Consider the following 22,169-nt stretch of genomic DNA (forward strand, 5'->3'; position numbering starts at 1 on the left):
ACTCAATAATGATATTAGTTGATTTTTTAGTTAGTTATGTAATTTTCAATTTTAAAAGTCAGAGAAACAACTACCACTTATATCCGTTTAAAACTTATCTATAAAAAAAAAACATGAACAGAAAACAATTTGAAACTATTACTCTGTGAACAATTAACGTTTTACAATAAAAAAAACAATATATGTTCAATAATAAAGTATTAAAGATATAAAATGTTTTCAAAATTTGACTAGTTTAAAGTCTTAAATGTTAAATACATTATGAAAATTAAAATTCTATCAAGTTTTTTAAACTCTGTAAGTTTGTACTATTCAATTAAAGAATATTGGGTAATTCTATAAAAATAACTGTTTAGCTTTAGAATAATTATTTTCAATCATAACTTATTAAAAGTATTGGAAAAATAATAAACATTTTCATATGATATCATTTAAATGAACTGTGAATAAAACTTTTTATTTTAATTACCATAAAAATCTTTAAATAAACTGTTCAGAGTTTATATGTAAAATAAGTGTGCAACTTAAGTTTGTAATATAAACCTGTATTCAATTGTCTTCTCAACAAAATGTGCATACAACTGAAAAACACTTTTTCTTTAAATAAGTATTTATTTGTAATTTGTTAAACAAAAAACTAATAAATTATATTAAATTATACAAAATATTTTTTTACTATTCATAAATGTAAGCTTAAGATTAAAAGTTTAAATTGTTCACTTACAGTATTTAATTTATATTAAAACTTTTACAGGGTGGCCACTGAATTTTTAGAAATTTCTTTTAGGTTTTATAATTTTCTTCTAGAGTCTTTGAAACTGGAAGTTTTTTTTGTCCATATTTAGTTATTAAGAAGTTAAAATATTTAGAAGTTATTAAGCTCATAGGCATACTTAAAACTTTTTGTTGTTAAAATGTTATTAAGATGTTTAATTTTTTTTTGATTTTTTAAATAAAAATCCAAATACTTTTTGTTAAACCACTAATATGTGAATTTTGATGAAGCTTTTCTGCATGTATATATAAAAAATTTACATACAGTATGAAACTTATTATTTTAAAATTATTTATTTAAATTTTTTTTCTAAATGTTATTTATTTTTTGCTAATGATATCAAAATATTATGTGGAGTTGGTTATGTTTAACTATAGGTTAAATTATACTGGTATTTATTTTGCGTATTCAAAACTATTTTCCGATATAGATTTATATGTTATTTTTACTATATAAGTTTTTTTAATTATTTTACAATCACAGATCAACAATTCTGTCTTATAGTTATTCAGACCATACTTTGAGACATATGATTTGACACAAACTATCAGACTTTATGTATTATTAAAAAATCTTCTTAAGACTCAGAGCCTTATAAGCTGTAAAAATAGTGATTTACATTACTGGAAAAAAGTCACATATTAAAAATTTTGATGATTTTCGTAACTTTAATAAACATATACATATGAGCTTTAGTTGTTTCAGAAACTTTTAGGTATTTAATTTTTAAGTTTAACCTGGTGAAAATTTGCCATATCATTTAAAAAAGATTTTTATTCTTTAGAATGTTTCAAATTGGTCTGTTGATGGGGAAAGATATTGTATGGTTGTGGTTGATTGTTTATTTGCTGTTTTCCAGTTTTGTTATATTTTATTTGTCAGTTGTATGTATATTAATTACTACTGCATAACAATAAGTTTTTTTCTTCTTACTTTTATTAGACTAAAACTAATTCTACCAAAACAAGTTTCAGAAACTATATTTTTTCTCAAAGGCTATTTTAATTTAGTTTAATTTCAATTTTTTTCTGAGGGACATTTCAGAAATAGTTAGTTATCAAGCATTAAGATAGTTATTTAATGTTAATATATTCACAGGGTTGCCACTCTTTGAGTCAAAAAATCTTCCCTGTGTGACCAGAAACTTCTCTGAGTAACCTTAAACTTCCCTGAATTTCCCTGAGATTTTTTAAAAAACTTAAAAATTTTATTATTCAATAAAAAATTACAATGTGAGTTGTAAGAATATTAAAAAACTAGATACAAGGCTAAAAAATTTCTAAATAAGCACTTAAAAACAAATAAAACTTTTTTTTAGTATTAAAACTGGTTTAACTAAATCTCATTCTAGATCTAGAAAAAATTTTCCCAGAGATTTTATAAAATATAATAAAATTTCCCTGAAATTTTTAGAAAAACCAAAACTGCCCTGATTTTTCCTGAGTCTCCCTGAGATTTTCTATAACTTGAAAATACCCTGAGTTTCCCTGAATTCCCTGAGTGTGTGGCAACCCTGTATTCATTATAATACTAGTTTAATGCATTTTTTCAACAACTGATTGTGAGTTCACTATGGTGGCAGTGATCACATTATTGGATTGTTGGTGTGATTTTTTTGTTGTAGTACCAATAAACACTTACTTGGGGATTTGAGCTTAATGATTTTCTCACACTTTGTGGTTTTTAGTGTTAATTTTAGGCTTGTGAGTTTTCTCCAAATGGCGTGTCACCAAGGGTTTTTTTCTTTGTTTAAAAGATAGTTTTTTGTTTATTTTATTTTTGGATAGTTAAAACTATATAATAATGGGGCAGGTAAAATTACATATGGTGTGCTAACTCACTTTTACCCAGAAAACGTTTATCCCTGCGAGGGGTTGAGTTTGAGACTGATGTTTTTTTACCATTAAAAAAAAAAACTTTCAAAATTTTAAATTATTTTGGATTGATTAAATATTAAGGAGTAGCTAAAACTAAACATGACATAATTAACTTGTTTAACTTAAAATATACTTCTTAATGCAAGCAAACAATTAGGTTCAAGATGTTTTGTTATTATACAAAATATGCAAATTTTTCATAGGGAAAAAACAATAGAATTTAGGAAAAGTCTTTGCTTTGTAAAATGCAAAGTTGTTTATGAAAATAGGAAAGTATCAGATAGTTATTACTTCCCCGCTTATGAAAAATGAGGTTTGAAAATATTTAAAAAGAAACATGCTTACAATGCGAACGAAAAACAATGCGATTTAAAACTAAGAATATTGGCCTTTTATAGGTAACGAACCGCGAGTTTCATCAATGTTTAACATGAGCCACTTTTCTTCGTGTAATGATGTAGACTGTAGAGGTAGACTATACTATAAAAACTAACCGATAACAATTTTATCAATAATATTTTTTAAATAATAGCAAAAATAAACTACTAAAAAGTAGAAGGTAAGCCATAAACACATATAAGGTAAGTGGGTATATAACGTAGTTTTAAACAGTTGCATTGCATACAAACTTTATAACTCACATTGTCAACTTTAGCTAATAAAGTAGCAAACATCTATAAAGTAAAAGTAGTTAAAAGAATTAAACAACATCAGACACATTTAAAAAGGTTTAAATGTTTAAACCAGTGTATCCCAAAGTTGGCCAAGTGGGACAGATGTTCAGGGGGCCACGAGTAGCAAAGGGGGGGTCATGAGCAGTAAAGGAGCCACAGGGGAGCCATGAGGTCATAACTTGATAACTAGACTAGATATTCTGGAGTTGATGACGATGAAAAAAATAGCTTTTAGGTTTTTTTACTAGTAGTTTTGAACCTTGAAGGGGCTATATACCTTTTTTATTTCTTCAAAGGGGGCCATTTGAAAAAAACTTTGGGAAACCCTGGTTTAAACACAACTAAAGTCTGAATTTTGTTTTATTCATATTTTTCCAATACTTAAGAATAAATTTAAACTTATTCTGTTTATTAAACTGTATAAATGTTTAATTAAAATTGTTTTTTAAATATGTCCTGAACAAGAAATTAAACTGTATCCGTGGTTTACTACACTACAGATAACTAAAAGGTTTTTTGTGCACCAGTTTTTTAGACCAAGCTTTTTGAACATTTGTTTTTTCTTTTAATTAACTTATATAGAAAGCATTTTATCTTCCAGACTTAATAGATAACAAATGTTTTTTGGTATAAAAAAGAACAACTTTTCCATATATCTTTTAAACATCAAGAAAAAGATAGCACTTATATTATTACATATTTTACTTTTATTTGTCAATAATAAATTTGTCTTTAATTTTTTTAAGATATTTTAATAAAATATTTGATGTTTAAATAAATGGAGCACACAATTTTTGGTTTTATAAATATATGTAGTTTTTAAAATGTTAAGTGATCTTTATTAAGAATACTTTGAAAATCTTTACATTTTTTTACTTTTTGGTGTTAATCAGGCATAAAAGTGTATTCACTCGTTAAAAAAAATTTTTATAAGCTTTTTAGTGTTTCACGAAAACCCTTGTGTTTTATTTTTAGAAAAAAAAATTAGCTTATATATCAGAAAAAAAAAACATTGTTATCGAAATTAATTACTATAAACTAATAATGATATATAAATATAAATGTATAAAATAGTCGAACACTTCTTATTTAAAAAATATAAAGTTTGTTAAAATCTTATTAAGAGAATTAAAAATGTAAAAGTGTATAGCATCATCTGTTGTACAAACTACAAATATTCTGCTATACAAATTTGATATTGATATAAACGCATTTTTTTCTTATGTTTTTAACAAAACTCAGCAAAAAGCTAAAGACTTTATTTTAACATAAACAAGTTTATAAGATAACAATTAATAATTTAAGTTGATTCTATTAAAAATGTATAAAAGTATTTTAAACTAAATTAAGAGGTTGAACAGTATGATTACAACTTTTTAAAAGTATATTGCTAATATACAAAAAAAAAGTACTTTTTAAAAGAATTTAGTTTGTCATTAACAAATATAAACTAAAAAAGTGTTTTCATTGAAAATACTTCATGAATTATTTAAAAAGTTAAATATTTAAAAAGGTGTAATGTTTTCTAGGCTTACTCTTTTCAAAAGTTCAAAAGTTATCAGTAGCAATAAAAAAATTATATAATTCAATCACCAAAAAACTATTTGATAAACACTTGAACGTAAACATCTTGCTTACATAAAAAAAATACTACTCAGTAAACATTTGCAAGTATATAATTTTAAGTAAATATATAAAACATAAACAAGTAGTTCTCCATACGACTGATTCTGATAAAGTTTTATGAAGTTTACATCAATAATAAGTTTCTTGTTTCACCCATCCTGTTATAGTATTTATCATAAATTGTTTATAATGATTGTATTTTATATAAATCTTTATCAAAACTTGCATTGTATACTATTTGTTTCAAATTTATCACATGACTAATAATTCATGCTGACATTTAATGAAAAAAAAAACATAAACTTAGAACAAATAATTAACGATTGATATTGTCGACAGATCTAATCACCAACAAAATTTTTCGCGAGCTGGCAACAATTTTGGCGGTCCGTTTTACTTTCGAAAGCTATACTATTATATTTTTTTAAATCTTTACACGGAAAAAAATTGGTAAGCACCACACTACTGTGTAGAAAAAATCTAATAAAAGCACACTTAAAATACAAGTTAAAAAAAATTAGCTCTAATTGTTTTGTTTTGCACAAGTTGTTTTTAAGGTTTAAGATTTAGTGGTGAGTCAAAAGTTTCTGCTAGGAGGTATGAATATTGCTCATCCCTAATTTTAACTTTTATTTTTAAAGCTAAATAGTTAATAAGAATAAATAAGCTTTTTTAGTTTATTGGTTTGTACTTCAACAAACTATACCATGAAAAGAAGAAAGCAAAATTAGCTTAAATCAATTGATCAATAAGCTTATGCCAGTAAAGTGCAAGCTAAAAAATTATCTTTTGATTTTTTATTAAAGCCTTAGCTTGTATAGCAACGAGAAAAGATTTGTAAGTATTTTTAAACCTACAAATCATGAAGCATCAAATGCAATTTGTAAAAACATCTAGCTTTGCAGACTTCTATGCTTGATGTTTTACTAGTGTCATTTAAAGGAACTTTTTGTTACAAATTTAAAGTGATAGTTTGTTTTTAAAATTAGAAATTTTATTTAGGCAACTAATTAAATATAAAGTAACAGTGGTAAATCATTTTTTTATTATTAGATATATAAAAACGTTTAACACTATTCTAACAAAAAACTTTTTTAGAAATTTCTGCAAAAGTAATATACAAAAAAATACATGCAAATAAAAAAGTAAGTTTGACATAACATTTTTAAACTAATATTAAATATTTGATAGTCGTTCTTAAAGCTAAAAGTGTTATCTAAATAAAAATCTAAATTAGTGAAGCTTTAAAAAAAAGCATCAGCAAAATAAGAACAAAAATTAAAAGTAACATTTTGGAAACATTATAGTAACAGTGATAAATCATGTATTAATTATTAGAGATGTAAAAACGTTTCTCATTGTTCTAAACGAAATGAATAATACAGTCTTGATAGGAATTAATAACTAAAAATGTTTCTAAAAATAGTATACAAATAAAACTTACATGCAAATAAAAAATAAGTTTGACATAACACTATCAAATGAATACTAAATAATTCATGCTTAATCTTAAAGTTAAAAGTGCTGTGCAGATCAAAACCTTAAATGATAAGGCTTGAAAAAAAAAAGCATCAGTAAAATAACAGTGAATAGTAAAAGTAACAGATTATTTAAGCGTTTGATATGAAAAAAGCTTGAATTTGTGCAAAAGCAATCTGACATAGCAATACGAACATGCTTAATTAATTTTGAATAAATATTAACTTAAATATAAAAAGTAACAGTAATTCTTCTTAAAGTTAGAAGATGCTGTCTAGGTAACAATTTACAGTGGTGGAGCTTTGCAAAGCAAAAAAGTTTCATTGATTCAGCAGTGAAAAGTAAAATGTCGTTGAAACGAGATATTAAAAACTCCCGACTACTGAAAATAACAATGCAATCTGAGCATAATTCAATTAAAAATTAAAAAATGCAAAATTTCAAAGTAAAATAAAAACAACTGAGAACACGGTCACCATCAGGCACACCATGGCCAAAATGACCAGACCGGACTTCAGTTCGTTAAAGTTTACACGAACTTTTATCAAATTTTCACCTGCGGGGTTTTTCCTGATCAGCAACCTTCTTATTTCGTCATAGACGAATATGAGGAGGGCCCAGGGGACGGGGAGGAGCCAGGAGGTCCAGTTGAGGGGGTACATCTTGAGGAAGGAGTCCATGCCGGGGCAGTAGATGATGAAGGCGGCCAGCAAGGTTTCGAAGTACAAGCCGAACACCAGCACCTTGTTTCTGGGGAAAATTTAATAAGAAAAAAATAAAATTAAATTTTTGCACCTTAACTGTTCGTATTACGTTAAAAACTTTGAAAGTTGTTATAAAAAAAAAAGCGCATCTTCAAAGAAGTTTAAAATAATTCTAGCAAAAAAAGATGCTTCATCAAAAAAAGGGGCAGCAAAAATTTTAATTGAATCCTCATGTTGCTTTAGAAACAATACAAGTTTACAAGCTTTGTTATTTTAAATAAAATTAGAGCTTTTTTTTTGCTAGATTTAATTTAAACTTCCTTTAGAAAAAGTTATCGGTGTTAAGGTAATAACAAACTAAAAGTTTTGAACGTGATAGATTAGAACGAGCAAAAGTTTGTTTAATGGAAATAATAAAAAACTGGACCTCATGCCCTGTTGTAATATTTAAACATTATTATTTATTTAAAAAAATTTATCAAGAAGATGATGAAGACAAACTAAAATTATTTAACATACTCGTTTGGCAACGAGTAAAACTGTTTTTAATTTTTATAATAAAATAAACAAATAAGTACGTTCATTAACCACCTCATTCCCTGCTGTAGAACGCTGAGCCTCCTCGTTTTGCTGATGATCAGGTCGGCCCACTGAACGATGACTATGGAGGTGAAGAAGGCGGTACTGCAGGTGTACTCCAAGATCTTTCGCTGCTGGTAGTTCTGTGTAAAGTTTGTTAAGTTTGGTTGTCCACTGGTTAAAATAATGCTACGTAGTCCCGCATAAAAGTATTCAAGTAAATACTTTTGTTTTCAATGTTTTTACTATGTAAAACTGTTTTGAAAAGCATTTTGATTAAAGACTAAAATTATATACATTTTTCTGTATCGTTATATAGCTAATGTTATATTCTGATGTTATATACGTTTTACATATATTTCTTATTTAAGATGACCTTACAATATTTAAAGTTGTCAAATTGTAGCTATACATGTCAGTTATTCTTTGTGATATTGTATCCTTTGACCTTGATACTACATATACCTCAAAAAATCGACAAAGTAATTATTTTATATTCATCATGTTGTTTGAAGTACGTGCAAGTTCTTCTTCAGCAAACAGGTTGAATTTATTACTTAGAAAAATGATAAAATACTTTATTTGCATTTCGACACTACTTAAAAGTAAGGATAAAAAATTAAAACTATGAAAAGCAAAAAATTACATAAAACATAATTTGTTATATAAGCTTTCAAATGTTGTAAAGTCTAGTTTACGCTTTTATTAAATTAATAAATAACCTTGCATATTTCTAAAACTTCTAACGTTTAAATTGCTATGTTTTTGTATTAAAACGTTTTAAACCATAATCAGTTACATAGTATAATTTGTGCATTTTTTTGTTTGTATAAGTGATGAAGTTCATTTTTGGTAGTTTGTTACTAATTCAAATAAAAAAACAAGCCAATTGAAACTTGAAAAACCAAAAGTATGTATAACTTGTTAAAAAGTTTCAACTTTCGTTCTAACCCATTCTTGGCCGTATGAGTCTTCAAGGTTGGGCAAACCAGAGTCATCCCAGTCAGCTCTCAACATGATCAACCTTGAAGGGAGGAAGCCGTTCGTCGCCATTATGACGAAATAAGAACAAAACCCGCTCAACGCCTGTATCATGCCTGTGTTTTTGTTCAGTGAGATTTATTGACATACTGAAGACTTAATTTTTGTATAACTTAAATGTACCACAAGTTATTTTACATTTACATTCGTTGCTTATATCTTTGTAATCGCAATGAATTTTTCAAGTAGAATATTTCTTTCATTCATTATATATGAAATTATTGTACGTTTTCAAATTGTTTTTTGATTATACATTTGTATAACTTTCAAACTTCATTATAAAAACTAATTTACAAACATATCTTAAGTGAAATGATCACTTAAGAAAAGTATGTAAAAAATTAAATATTAATAAATACCTATTTGGCCGTATGTAAGGGATATCAACCTCGGATTGACCAACCGATCGTTTTTCGAATCTCGCGGTTTTCTCCGCATGATGTCGCTCTCCGCGTTCTCGTACGCCAGCGAAATAGCGGGCAACTGAAAGTGTGTTAGAAACATATCATTGAAGTTTTTCTACTTTGTGTATGTATTCTACGGTTTTATAAAGTAAAAAATTGTGATAGTTCTTGTAATATTGTACTAAACAAATTATGCACAATAAATAAACAAAAACTGTTTTGCTTTAAATATTTAGTTTGAAGTTTTAAATTTAAACAATATGATAAAAACTATTTAAAACTTGCGAAACAAAAATATCTAACCAACTGATCAATTAAAAATGTTAAACACATTGTTTTAATAATTAACCAACCATGTCAGTGCCGAGATCTATGCACAGAATGGTAACGATTCCCAGTGGAAGGGGAATTGAGAGGGCGATAAACATGAGAAATGGGGTCAACTCGGGAATGTTGGAGGTGAGGGTGTAGGCGATGGACTTCTTCAAATTGTCGAAAATCAATCGGCCTGTGGAAATAAAAGTAATAAAAGCTTAATAAGTAAGTTTGTTGCGCAGTATATAAAAAAGTTTGAAAGTGCAAAGTGTTAGATAATTGAGTTAAAGCTTGTACTAGAGATTTCACTAAAACTTAAATATCAGTATTTTAGATTGTACTAAGGAAAAGAAGCCTTTTTTTTCGTCATTTACTTTTAAACTATCAGTTCAGATAAAACAACTTCTGCTAAATACCAATTATTTTCTTAATTTAAAAAAATTAACGACCTTCTTCAACACCAGTAACGATGGACGCAAAGTTGTCGTCGAGCAAGATCATGTCAGCGGCTTGCTTGGAAACGTCGCTACCCGCGATTCCCATAGCAACGCCAATATCGGCTTTTTTAAGAGCGGGTGAATCGTTTACACCATCACCAGTTACAGCTACGATGTTACCCTTAAATTGCCATTTTTATAAGTTCTATTAAGTAAAATATTATCCTAAACTACAGTTCTAAAGTTTACTGACGTTTCTTAAAACAATGTATTTAGAAAAATTTAATAAAGTATAAATTTAAGAAACTCCAAATTTATAAGCATTAGGCACAAAGTATGCAGAGGTTATCCACAAATAAAAAATCCTCAATTGTTTATATTAAAACTTCAAGTTGTACTGTGCAAAATACTAATTTTAATCAAATTCATTCTTAACAATTTAAATAAACAGAAAAAAGTTGATTCAATAAGCAACAAAACAACATAAACAAAACTAATTTTCTATAAAGATGTGTACTACTATTTATATGATTTAGTATTTGACATTCACCAATCGCTGACAGCTTTCAACAATCAGCAGTTTTTGTTGCGGGGAAGTCCGTGCGAACACTATCTCGTCGTGATTTTTTATGACGTCATCAAGCTCTTCTGACGTCATGTCGATCAGCTTGGACCCGTGAATGACGCAAGCTTTGATGTCACTGTTTTTTAAATATCATCAAGTTATAAAAACCAAATTGTTTTGTAAATTTGAGGCACAGTCAACTAGTTTAACGAAATAATATTAATACTGTAATAGTATACATTATTACATTATAAATTATTTATATTCAGTTCAGCAAAAATTGTTCAACGACTTGTTAACGAGTTATAATATTTTACTGAAGTAATTATTTGTTATCCGCAGCCGGTTGATCGTGATGTTACAAACAACATGGTCAAAATAAAATATTGTCAACATACCTCATTTTTCACTTGTGTTTTTTATATAACTCAGATTTAGTATCCTTGTTTTTTTCTATAGAAAATTTAACATAAAAAGACTACTTGTTGAACTTAAACTCGTGTTTTTATATTTTTTATGGCTGATTTTATCTATTGTTAAGTGGTGATTTTTTAATTAATAATATGGTTAAATGCAGGGGCGTCGCGTGGGGTGTTGGACTGCCGCAATTGCACCACTTTCAAGTTTTGTAAGAAAAAATTAAGTATCTATAACGTTTTAGTTATTTTCTAGAACAAAATCTCTTACAAAACTCCAGTCTAAAGAACGATCATTTTGCTCACTACACTGCCGCAAACTCTTAGCTGACTGCCGCAAGTGAACTCAAAACAGCAAAATTTCTTCAAGAATTACCGCAAAATCAATACCTTGCGGTAAGTAAGCTAAGCTGAAAATTCCCTAAAACATTACAGGCTTAAGTATCATTCCACAAGGGATTGCATACAAAAAATGAAAACAAAGCTAAGCAGAGACAGCTTGAGCAGAAGCAACTCGAGCAGGGACAACTCGGGCACCGGCAACTCGAACGGGGACAACTCGAGCAGAAGCATTTTGAGCGAAGACAACTCGAGCAGAGGCAACTCGAGCAGGGGCAAACCGAGTAAAAGCAACTCAAGCAGAGGCAACTTGAGCAGGAACAACTGGAGTAGGGGCAATTAAAGGACCGGCAACTCGGATTTTTTTTCTGCACCACCTTAGAAAAACACCACGCGACGCCACTGGTTAAAAGTATAAGATATACTACTTTTGATATACGTTAAATATTTTCATTTGTACATTTTTTGTATGAAAATATAAATGTTGATAAGTTGAACAAACTGTCTAACATTAGACAATCCTACTTTTAGTCATTAGTACTTTTCTATTTCTACTAATTGAAACATTTGTTTAGTTTACAATAGAAATAAGTACAAAAAATTAAATTGTAAACAAAACAATGTTAAAAATCTGTATAGTAAAGTCAAATTAAATAATTAAGGTAAAACATTATTTGGTTTAGTTCAGGAAAACAAAAAAAATCTTTTAAACTTTTGTTTGATATACAAGTTAAATAATTAAACTAAAACAATGTTTTTAGCGAAATAGTCTATATGTAAGCTATAATTTTATGATATAAAAGTTGTAAAACTAAAATTGAGTTTTGCAACTTTATTTAGGAACTTAAAATATTTTACATATTTATAAAGTTAAAACTTTTTTTTCAGCTTGTCTTGAAATTTTGAGATACAAAGTTTAGTTAATTAAAAAAAACAAATTAAGACGTGTGCAGTAGTTTTTTTTGTAATATAGTTTTAGAACTAGTTTTTTAGCTGAAAAAAAGTAATATAATATTTTAGAATTTCAGTTTATATTAAAATTTTTGTTAACCAAAGATCGATCTCTTCAATGGGAATATTCAGCCTGAGAGCTTTATCTTCCACTGTTTCGTTTTGCTCCGAGATGATCCCGACCCCTTTCGCTATCGCCTTCGCTGTTATCGGGTGGTCTCCGGTTACCATGATCACCTTGAATTAAACAGTATTGCTGTTTACAAACATTTATAACCTTAATTGTTTCAAGTAGTGCTTTTGATATATTTAACTTCAAAGTCAGTAGTAGCTAAATGCTAGTAAGAAAAATAACCTGTTTGTTAGTTTTATAAAGTTAAATTAATTTTGATTTAAACATTATCGAGCTAAAACTTTTTATTCTAGTACAACGATTTTGTATGACAAACAACGCGTAGCTGATAAAAATCAGTACCGTTCCAATTATTTTTACACAAAAATAAAATAAATTATTCCAACCCTGATGCCGGCCGTTCTGCACTTCTTCACCGCATCCGGGACGTTCGCCCTCGGCGGATCGATCATCGCCATCAGCCCGACGAAGGTCAGCTCCTCCAGCGGGAAGTTCGCCTCCTCCGCGTCGAACTTGTAACCTCGGGGGAACAGGTCGGGAGGCAGGAACTTGTGGCAGAACCCTGGAAAAATAAAGTCTAAGTAAATTTAAACAGGTAGTTTTTTTGCAACACAAAATGTACATGTTAAAGTTTCATGTAGCAAAATCCTGGAATCATGAGTAAGGGGAGATTTTTTTTAAAAACGAAGTGAAATTTGGGGCAGATTCTTATGATTAAACTGAACTGGATCTAAGGAGATTATGTTTTGAAGAGTAAAAAGTATAAAAAAAATTTATTGTCGGCAGAATAACTATTATTATGTAAGTTACTTCGGTCAATAAAATTTTGTATATACAAAAATTTATAATTGTAAGTGCATTTTAGTTTGAAACTAGCAATGAAACTTTGTCTTTTCAAAAAAACAAACAATGTATTTTTTTTATAAAGTTGAATCCTAAAAGCTTTGAATACCTTCAATAAAACAGGCAAAGTAGTTACATAAGTACTGCTTCTCGCAAAAAAGTAATTTGTAATACTTTACAAACACAGCGTATTAATTTTATCTGTATTCAAATTTTTCCCAACGTACTAAACATTTTCTTAGGTAGGCATAACGTTTTTTATTTGAATTTATTTTTTTTAATTAAACTTTTTTTCATGTTATTGGTTAGGTATTTGTTTTATGCACACAACGAACTTTATTTTAACTTATTTATCAATAAACAAATGTGTATTAATATATTCAAACAAACCAAAAACCCTTTTTCCCAATAAATATTCATTAATTTTTAAAATTCTTAAACTAAATTTTCTTTCATATACAGCACTCATTTGTTTATCAATATATATATATATATATATATACCACAGATAATTTTGTGGTAAAACTTTATTCCGACTAACGGCGTTTCACTGCTCTCAAATAAATTTAAGAACAGATCTACGAAGTCTCAAAAAGCTCTAAAAGCTCTAATAGCTCTTAGAGCTTTTTGACACTTTTTAATTTATTTTCATGTTATTGGTGGGCATTTGTTTCATGCAGACAACAAACTTTATTTCAACTTTATTTATCAATAAATAAACATATATACTAGTTTTCCTAATAAACTATTTAAAAGCCCTTCAATTGGGCTCTGTAGAAGGTTTTTAAGTTTGAACAACTACCTTATTCTATATATAAATATATATATATATATTCAAACAAACCGAGCACCCTTTCTCCCATCCCTCCCAGCTCCTTGTACGCCTGATCGTACTCCTCCTTCCACTCCTCCTCCAAATCCTCCTCCTCTTCCCCATTCAAGATCTTGCTGCACCTCTGCAAAATCCTCTCCGGAGCTCCCTTCATCACTAATAGGTACCTGAACTCTCCCTTGGCGTCTTCCGTTTCGTGGACGGATACCTGACATGAAATACTTAAACCTCTACAAAAAAAATATATAACAATTAACATATATAAATAAGTACAATTATAATAAAAAGTTTTGGATTAGATACCTAACATGAAGTAATTAATTATTAGCTCAGCTTGCGTCATTGTCTTAGTCTAGTACAGGGATAACCATATTAAGTTTTCTAGTTGCCCACTTGGAAGAGATTTAAAAAACAACTTTCCGCTTTATTACATAGCTCTTCTTTTAAAAGCTATAAACCCCTTTACTACTTATTTCCACCTTGTGGTCAAAATCGTCCCTAAAAAGGCTTAGACAAAAATGGTTGTGCTATATACAACTGCTTATTTAAAGTAAATAGTTTTATGAACTACCCAATAGTTTTGAAGCTGCTGGCTTAGACTTTAAGGATTTCATAAAACTTCTTTGAAAAATTTTAAAGTAACATATACTATGAGTTTGTAAAAAAAATCTAATTGATGTTTCTCTATAGTTAACTAACTAAAAAAGGTAAACATATTATGTCAAATTAAAATAGAAATTTAGTCTTGGTATTTTATTAACAACATTTAATTGTATTGTAAAACCTGTTGAAGGTTTCTACCAAGCAAAATGTAAAAAAGCTATTAATTTAGCTTTTGCACATGAATTCACTTTAATAACAGTTAAAATACTTTTTAAATACTAAAATTTATCGAAAAAAAATCATTACTTTAAGTTCTCACTTGTTTATTATAATATATTAATATATTTGTATTGTAATTAATTTATACATATTTAGTTAGTGATGATTTTATGTCATGTTAAAGGTTTTTAAATTTTATAAAGTACTGTAAATTAAAAGACCTGGTATTTATTTGTAGAGTTAAATGGAATTTCCACAACTTTTTCGTACTTTTTCCTGAACTCCTCAACATCTCCCACTGATATTTCTGTGTATTTCAGAAGAGCCGTTTCTGAAGCATCACCTAAAATATCATGGTCATATTTAATTAAAATTATTTGAAAGTATTAACAAAAATTACCAGTCTTACTTCTATCCTAAGTACTTAGTGTTATGAACATTTAATTAGTTTGATATTACCTAACGATAGTTTTATATTTCTTGTCGTATTTTATTTGATACCTTTAAGGTTTGTAATATCAAACATAGCATAAATAGTATCTTTGATGACAAAGTTTTATAAGCTTTAAGTTATTGTAAATAAATATAAAGATAATACTCAACCTGCAGTGCTGCGATGCAGTACAGGTATTTCGTGCTGATCGGGCAGAAACGTGGCTCTGTTGCACAGCATGGCTATTCTGCACAGGGAGTCGTACGTCGCAGATTTTATCAGTTTCGGAGACTTGCTCGTTTTTTCTGTTACAATAAAATAATACTTTAGGCAAATACTAACGTTTACATGTTAACTGTATTTTATTTTTGAAATCATATTAAACTTTTTACTTTTAAGAGTTAAAACAATTTACGCGTTTGGTTTTCACTGGTGTCGGTTGCCACGATTCTTTTGTCGAACCACATGTGGGCCACTGTCATCCTGTTCTGGGTCAGGGTACCGGTCTTGTCAGAGCAAATGGTGGAGGTGGAACCCAGGGTTTCCACGGCTTCCAAGTTCTTCACCAAACAGTTCTTCTTGGCCATTCTTTTGGCAGTGAGTGATAAACATACCTTATGAAAAAGTATTTACAGTACTTTATTTTCATGCTTAAAAGTTTACGTTTTTCGTCAAAACGTTTATTAATTCTTCAGTGCTTTTACTAACCTACATCAGATACTTTAAAAGTAGCCAAAAATAAACAACTAAAACAATAAGTATACTAAAACGAATTAATATCAAAACTTTCGTTGAAGCATATCACAACAAAGTCATAAAAAATCTGTTGAAATTTTGTAATTAATCACCGTCACGGTGACAAGCAGTCCTTCAGGCACGTTCGCGACGATGATGGCGATGAGGAAGACCACGGAAGTGATCAGCTTGTACCCGAGTCCCAACGAGATGAAGAAGACGAGGAAGCCCAGGAAGACGGCCACCCCCGTGATGATGTGGATGAAGTGCTCGATCTCTTTCGCGATGGGTGTTTCCCCGGATTCGAGACCCGATGCAAGGGACGCGATGCGGCCCATGACCGTGTCGTCCCCGCGCTTGATCACTATTCCCACCGCTGACCCTGATTTTTGAGGATTTTTTAAAATACTTATTTTTGTTAGTTGCAACTAAAATAATTTGTAAAAAACCTATTATTAACCTAAGTGTTTTGTAATTTTTTGCAAATAAATATGTTTATAATTTATTAATTATGTTCTTTAAAAGTTTCAAAAATTATAAACTTTAAGAGATAAACTTTCCTTTTGACTTTTAAGTTTCACATTAAAAAAAAGCAGTATTTATTTAATTAAATTTAATTCAAATTTAAGACTGCCTCATAAAACCACCTTCAACGCAGTTAGTCGAGAAGAACATGACATTTTTACTTTCGAGAGGATTGTCATGCGTGCAGCTGACTGCCCTGCTTTGCGGTTCCGACTCTCCGGTCAGGGAGGCGTTGTCGACCTGAAACGGGTTTAAAATTAGCAAAGTAAGCAGAAAAAAGGTTCTTAAAGCATAGAATATATATGAAGAACAAATATTTTGTAGTTTTAAGCTTATCTAACAAAGGTTATTATTTAAACGTTTACGTTACTAAAAAACGTTTACGTTACTTGAAAATCGTTATAAAGGTTTGTATTTGTATTGTATAAACAGGTAAGCACACAAACTTATTATTTACAAAACAACACCGTGTACTTTAATTTAAAAATACAATTTTTTTTTAGTATTTTTGCACAAAGTAGCTACGTACTGATGTGGATTTTGAAATGATACAACTAAAAGTTTCTTCTCGAACCAAAAAAAAAACACCTAAAAATACTACAGAGTCTAATGGATAGATCCTGAATAGATTAGAAATTAAATAAAGTAAAATAATGTTTTCTATGTAAATTGTTTCAAGTTACCTTGGCAGCGTTGCAGGAGATGACCCGGAGGTCGGCGGGTACCCTGTCCCCCCCTTTCACCTCCACAAGGTCCCCAACAACCACCCCAACCGCGTCGATCTCCGTTTTCCTCCCCTCCCTTATCACCAGCGCTTTCTGATGATGATTATTGATTTTTCAATGTACTGGTTTTTTAAGCTTGAGGTTTGAGTAGATGCGAAGAATGAGACTTAACATTTGTTGGCTCTCTTATTCATAAGAACTTGAATTGAAATTTTTTAAACTAAATGGTTAGTTTGAATTTGTCTAAATTTTATTTTGTAAGTTCCATATAATAAACAAATTTATGTTTTGTAAGTCTAAAATTCATTATTGTTTATATTGTTTTCAAAAAGATACCTTGCAGTTAAACAAAAAAACTTTTTTTTCATTCTTTTAGTTTACCTTTGACAAACACAATTTTTGGAACACAATTTTACCTGCGGCACCATATTTTTGAATGATTCCATCAGAGCTGAACTTTTTGATTCCTGGTAGTACTGAAAACACCCGGTTATTACTACCACCGCAGACAAAACTATTCCGAGAAACACCTTAATTTAAATAAATTGTTTTTGATGAGCTGTATAATAGCATATTTTACTTGGGTCATCTTTGGTATCGAAACTGTCACTTTTTGTATAATTCATAAAAAATGCATTTTTATTATAACTAAGTATTACCTTAGTCCTTTCCCGGTAAAAATAACCTTTTACACTGTTTTAAACGCTAAAAAATTTAAAGTTTTAAGAATACCTTGACATACTTTTCATACTAAAAAGTGTTGTTACTCTGTATTTTGTGTTGTGTCTACATTAATAAAGCACATTATTTCATGTAACTGTTGAAACTTAAGAGAAAAAGTTTATGAAATTTTACTATAGAATAGTATATAGTTTTCTTCTTAAAACTACTGAAAGTTCAGCTTATATCAACTGCATCGCGAAATAGTTTAGGCGAAATAAATTAAGAAAGCAAAAAAGAATATATTTTTTATCTTGTTTAAAATCAGACAGCGTGTAAAAAACTACAGCAAATTTTAAACTCTATTTAATTAAAAAAAAACGTTATAAAACTACACCGTTATTTATAAACATAAACAAACTATAAATATATATTTATATATAAATCAAATACAGCAAACTTTGAACATAAATTTGCTAAAAACCAACATTATCCAGCTCAACGCCGCCAGGGTCCTGCGAGTACTCCACGCCGAACGCAATGAAGCATAAAATCGCGCCCGTCCACAGTAGGGTGCTGAACCCCCCGAACATGTTTCGCAGGAACTTCACCCACGCCGGAGTCGTTTTCGGGGGTGTGAGCTGGTTGGGGCCGTCCCTTAATAGCAACTCGGCCGCTTTCTGCCTGGTCAGTCCCTGTATGGTTTGCAAGCCAAATTTGAAAGACTTGAGAAAATTGTGGGTCGTGTTGATTGGACTGCACCCCGTTTTTAGTCAATCCGTGTAAAAAAGCAACATTTTTTTAACATATTTGTACAACATACATTATTTGGTGTTTTATTTAGAAATGGTCATCTGAATTAAAGACTGTGTGCTTGATTTTATTTTTTATTTGATTTTTAATAACAGTTATATAAACCCAGTTCTCTGAAATTCTGCTTTAGTAGCGCTTTTTTTTTGGTTTGAAGATTTCTTAGATAGAAGAAGAACCTAAATTCTAACAAATATAAAAGAAGTATTTGTTGGTAGACTATCGGACTTTTTATCAATTTCATTATTTAGAAAAAAATAAACAAAAAAGTATGTACTAAGTCAGATTACGGCAGCCTTGTTTAAGTCGCAGGCCAATTTTACTAAAATAGTTTACTCGTGGGCCGCATTTTATAAAACAAAGTTTTCCCGGGCCAATGTTATTTTGAAACAAATGAAATAAAAATAAAACTCATGTAATACTAAAAATTCTTTTTATTGTTTAAAAAAATTATGTTTTTAGCTGAAAAGTGCCACGCAGGCCACGGATTTTGGCTTTAAGTGCCGTATTTAGCCTCTGAGCCGACCAAGTCATAAAATATTTTATCTATTCGAAAGTAGATAAATACTTTTTATTTTTCCATAAGTTTAGTATTAAAAAAACATATTATTTTAGCAATATAAAGTATTTACTTTTAAAAAGTGTTGTGGAATTATAAAAAATTTCTGCTTACTTGATTGTTTTAACAAAAATTAAAAACTCACATCTTTTAAATCAGTTTTTAGTCTTATAAGAAGATCTTCAAGTTCGATTTTGTGTTCATCCTGTTAAAATAACACAACAATTTCATATTGAAAACAAAAATTTAATATATTAGCTCAAAATTTTTCGTCCTTAAATATGTAATATATTAGCATTATAACTTGAAAAAAACAGTTTCAGTTTCTTCGCTTTATGTCAAGTTTTAAGTAAAAAACAAGAAAGAAATTGAAAATATAGAAAAGGGTTTAAAAGTATAATTACTTAAAAAAGAATGAAAAACCAAACGAAACAAAAACTTTGCTTCAATTAATAAACAAAAAGTTGTTTTTTTTAAAGCGTTTGAAGTTGATAAAGTTAAGATTACGGTTAAACTCCCATAACTTATCACTGTGTGAAGAGCTTTAAATACGTGTTCAGATATATTAACAATTAAAAAATTTACAATACTTAAAAACATACAAAATGCTTTATATTTATATACATAGATTTCCTGCGGTAGCTTGTGCTGTAAACTTGTTAAACAATGCCTTTGAAAGTCACCGGTTAAATTAAAATTAAATTAGCAGGTTTTGATACGTGGCTTATGAGTATTTCTTAATCTGTTGAGCACCGTGCCAAAAACACCATCATTAATATTTTACTTTTTATTCTAAATTTTGAATGAATCGAACTAAAAAACTTCTAGTACCTTAGACAACACAAACATTCATGAATAAGTTGTTGTAGATTTGATCTCACTAAAATCTTAAGTTTTTGAAATTAGTTAAGTTTATGACATATAGAATAAAATGTATAAATGGTAGTGACGCACTGTAGTTTTATTGTTATATATATTATACAAGGTTTTTATTACATATAAAGTAATTAACTTTTTCATTAAAAGGATTACCTTTATTATTTCGTTCTAATTTAATTTAGTATGTCTATTAGAACTTGTTGATCAAACTCTCTTAAACCTATCGATTGTTTAAATTTTTATTTTGTGCGCTTAATTTGTGAAATCATATCAATCGAAACAGCTGTATATTCGAAAACACAACCATGGCAAGTTATACCCAAATTGCAAGTATAAACTATCAAAAATTTTAATACCAATTAGCAAGTATAAACTATCAAAAATTTTAATACCAAATTGCAAGTATAAACTATCAAAAATTTCAATACCAAATTGCAAGTATAAACCATCAAAAATTTTATTACCAATTAGCAAGTATAAACTATCAAAAATTTTAATACCAAATTGCAAGTATAAACCATCAAAAATTTTAATACCAAATTGCAAGTATAAACCATCAAAAATTTTATTACCAATTAGCAAGTATAAACTATCAAAAATTTTAATACCAAATTGCAAGCATAAACCATCAAAAATTTTATTACCATTTCGATTTCTCTCTTCAGCTGCTGCATCTTATTTTTACTGTTTTTCTTTTTAGGCTTTTCTTTTATCAGATCTTTTTTGTCAACATTTCCATCGTCCTGCGAAGAGTGTAACTCGTCCATTTCTATATTTTCGCTTAAAATGTTATTTGCCATCATGTTCTACAGCACTCGATTTTTCTTAATTTCTTAGCTATTTAGTATATTTTCAAATTGTTCAGCATCTAGAGAAAGTATACTTTATTTATAGTAGTAATTTATTTTACTAATAAGATTAAAATATCATTAACTTCAACTAAGTTTAAACTGTGAACTTAAAGTCAATAAATTATTAAGAAATGTGTTAGTTATTGCGTAATTAGGTATTTGTATATTAATCTTTATATTAATTTTTGCATAGTTCAGTTTACATATTAGTCACAAATTACTACAGTTCAAGAAATAAAACTGAAGTTATTGCAAAACAATAAATTAAGTTCACATCTAAAGAACATCTTTCTTTATTTTAAAGTAAAAACAGCTTGCTCGCTTAATTTTTACATTTTATATGTAATTTTTTAGTCCATATTTATAAATTTATTTTAAAATACCAACATACAATTTTTATAGCAAAATAATAAATAAATGTAATCTGAAATACTAGCATTAAAAATACTTTTTTTTTATGATTTTGTTATTTAATTTTTTTAGGATTTTTAGATACTAATGTGAGTATATATATATTACCTTAAGTCAAAATTAATATCGATATTTAGTTAAAAGTACTTAAAATTTAATATAGTTTGAAGTTTAAGACTGTTTGTTACTATAGTCTACCACTACTAAATAGACATATCTACATACAAAATAAGAATATAATAACTTTCTCAACAGTTTTAAAACCGTTAGTTTCATTTATAAAACTAAACAAATAAAATTAAAATATGAAAAGTAACCTAAACTAAACAAAAACTTTAAAGTGTTTTTATTTAATTACTTTTTTGTTTAAACAAAAAATTATAAACTAAAAAAATAACTTTCTTTATTTTTACTTTATTTAACAAACGCCTAACAGCCATTCAAATACTACTGTAACATAAACAAGTACTTTAAGCAAAGTTGTTTCCTTGCTACAGTCATTAGTCATCAAACGCTGCTGTAAAAAGTGTAAACTCGTCAAATAATACTACCTTGTTTTGCACTTATTTTATCATGTGTTTGAGGGTTTAATGATAGTTTTAAGTTTAGTTTATTTATTTAAACCTTAAGTTTTTATCATTAAATTAGTTTTACTTTCACAAAAGTGTTAAATTTTCAGCTTGAAATTATTATACTTTAACTATTAAGATTATTTTCTGTGAGTTTATTATATAACATAAATTGATCTATTTTGAATTTTTTATTATTA

At 28.4% G+C, this 22,169-nt stretch overlaps 1 protein-coding gene across 1 annotated transcript; it reads right to left on the reverse strand.

Moving 5' to 3' along the window:
* Positions 1–5,081: 5,081 nt before the first annotated feature.
* Positions 5,082–20,827, reverse strand: LOC145839464 (sodium/potassium-transporting ATPase subunit alpha-1-like). Its single transcript, XM_082947034.1, has 21 exons — positions 20,783–20,827; positions 19,405–19,464; positions 18,379–18,585; positions 17,647–17,760; positions 17,189–17,323; positions 16,628–16,745; positions 16,094–16,362; positions 15,661–15,859; positions 15,416–15,550; positions 15,034–15,155; positions 14,003–14,198; positions 12,702–12,877; positions 12,283–12,419; positions 10,462–10,612; positions 9,924–10,092; positions 9,513–9,667; positions 9,115–9,238; positions 8,666–8,811; positions 7,727–7,857; positions 6,988–7,181; positions 5,082–5,110 (listed from the first exon to the last, which is right to left on the reverse strand). Exons 1-21 carry the CDS (start codon positions 20,810–20,812, stop codon positions 5,082–5,084), a joined length of 2,997 nt encoding a protein of 998 aa, XP_082803160.1. The 5' UTR covers positions 20,813–20,827.
* Between the last annotated feature and the right edge of the window lie 1,342 nt (positions 20,828–22,169).

The sequence above is a fragment of the Thalia democratica genome, chromosome 6 (genome assembly GCF_965202585.1).
Source record: "Thalia democratica chromosome 6, ktThaDemo2.hap1.1, whole genome shotgun sequence".
Lineage (NCBI taxonomy): Eukaryota > Metazoa > Chordata > Thaliacea > Salpida > Salpidae > Thalia > Thalia democratica.

Excerpts from the sequence above, each read along its gene's own strand:
- LOC145839464 (XM_082947034.1), bottom strand. The coding sequence starts at position 20,812 with ATGCAGCAGCTGAAGAGAGAAATCGAAATG. Across the intron at positions 9,239-9,512 it reads TAGATCTCGGCACTGACATG|TTGCCCGCTATTTCGCTGGC; the intron begins GTTGGTTAATTA and ends ACACACTTTCAG. Across the intron at positions 7,858-8,665 it reads ACTCATACGGCCAAGAATGG|AACTACCAGCAGCGAAAGAT; the intron begins GTTAGAACGAAA and ends AACTTTACACAG.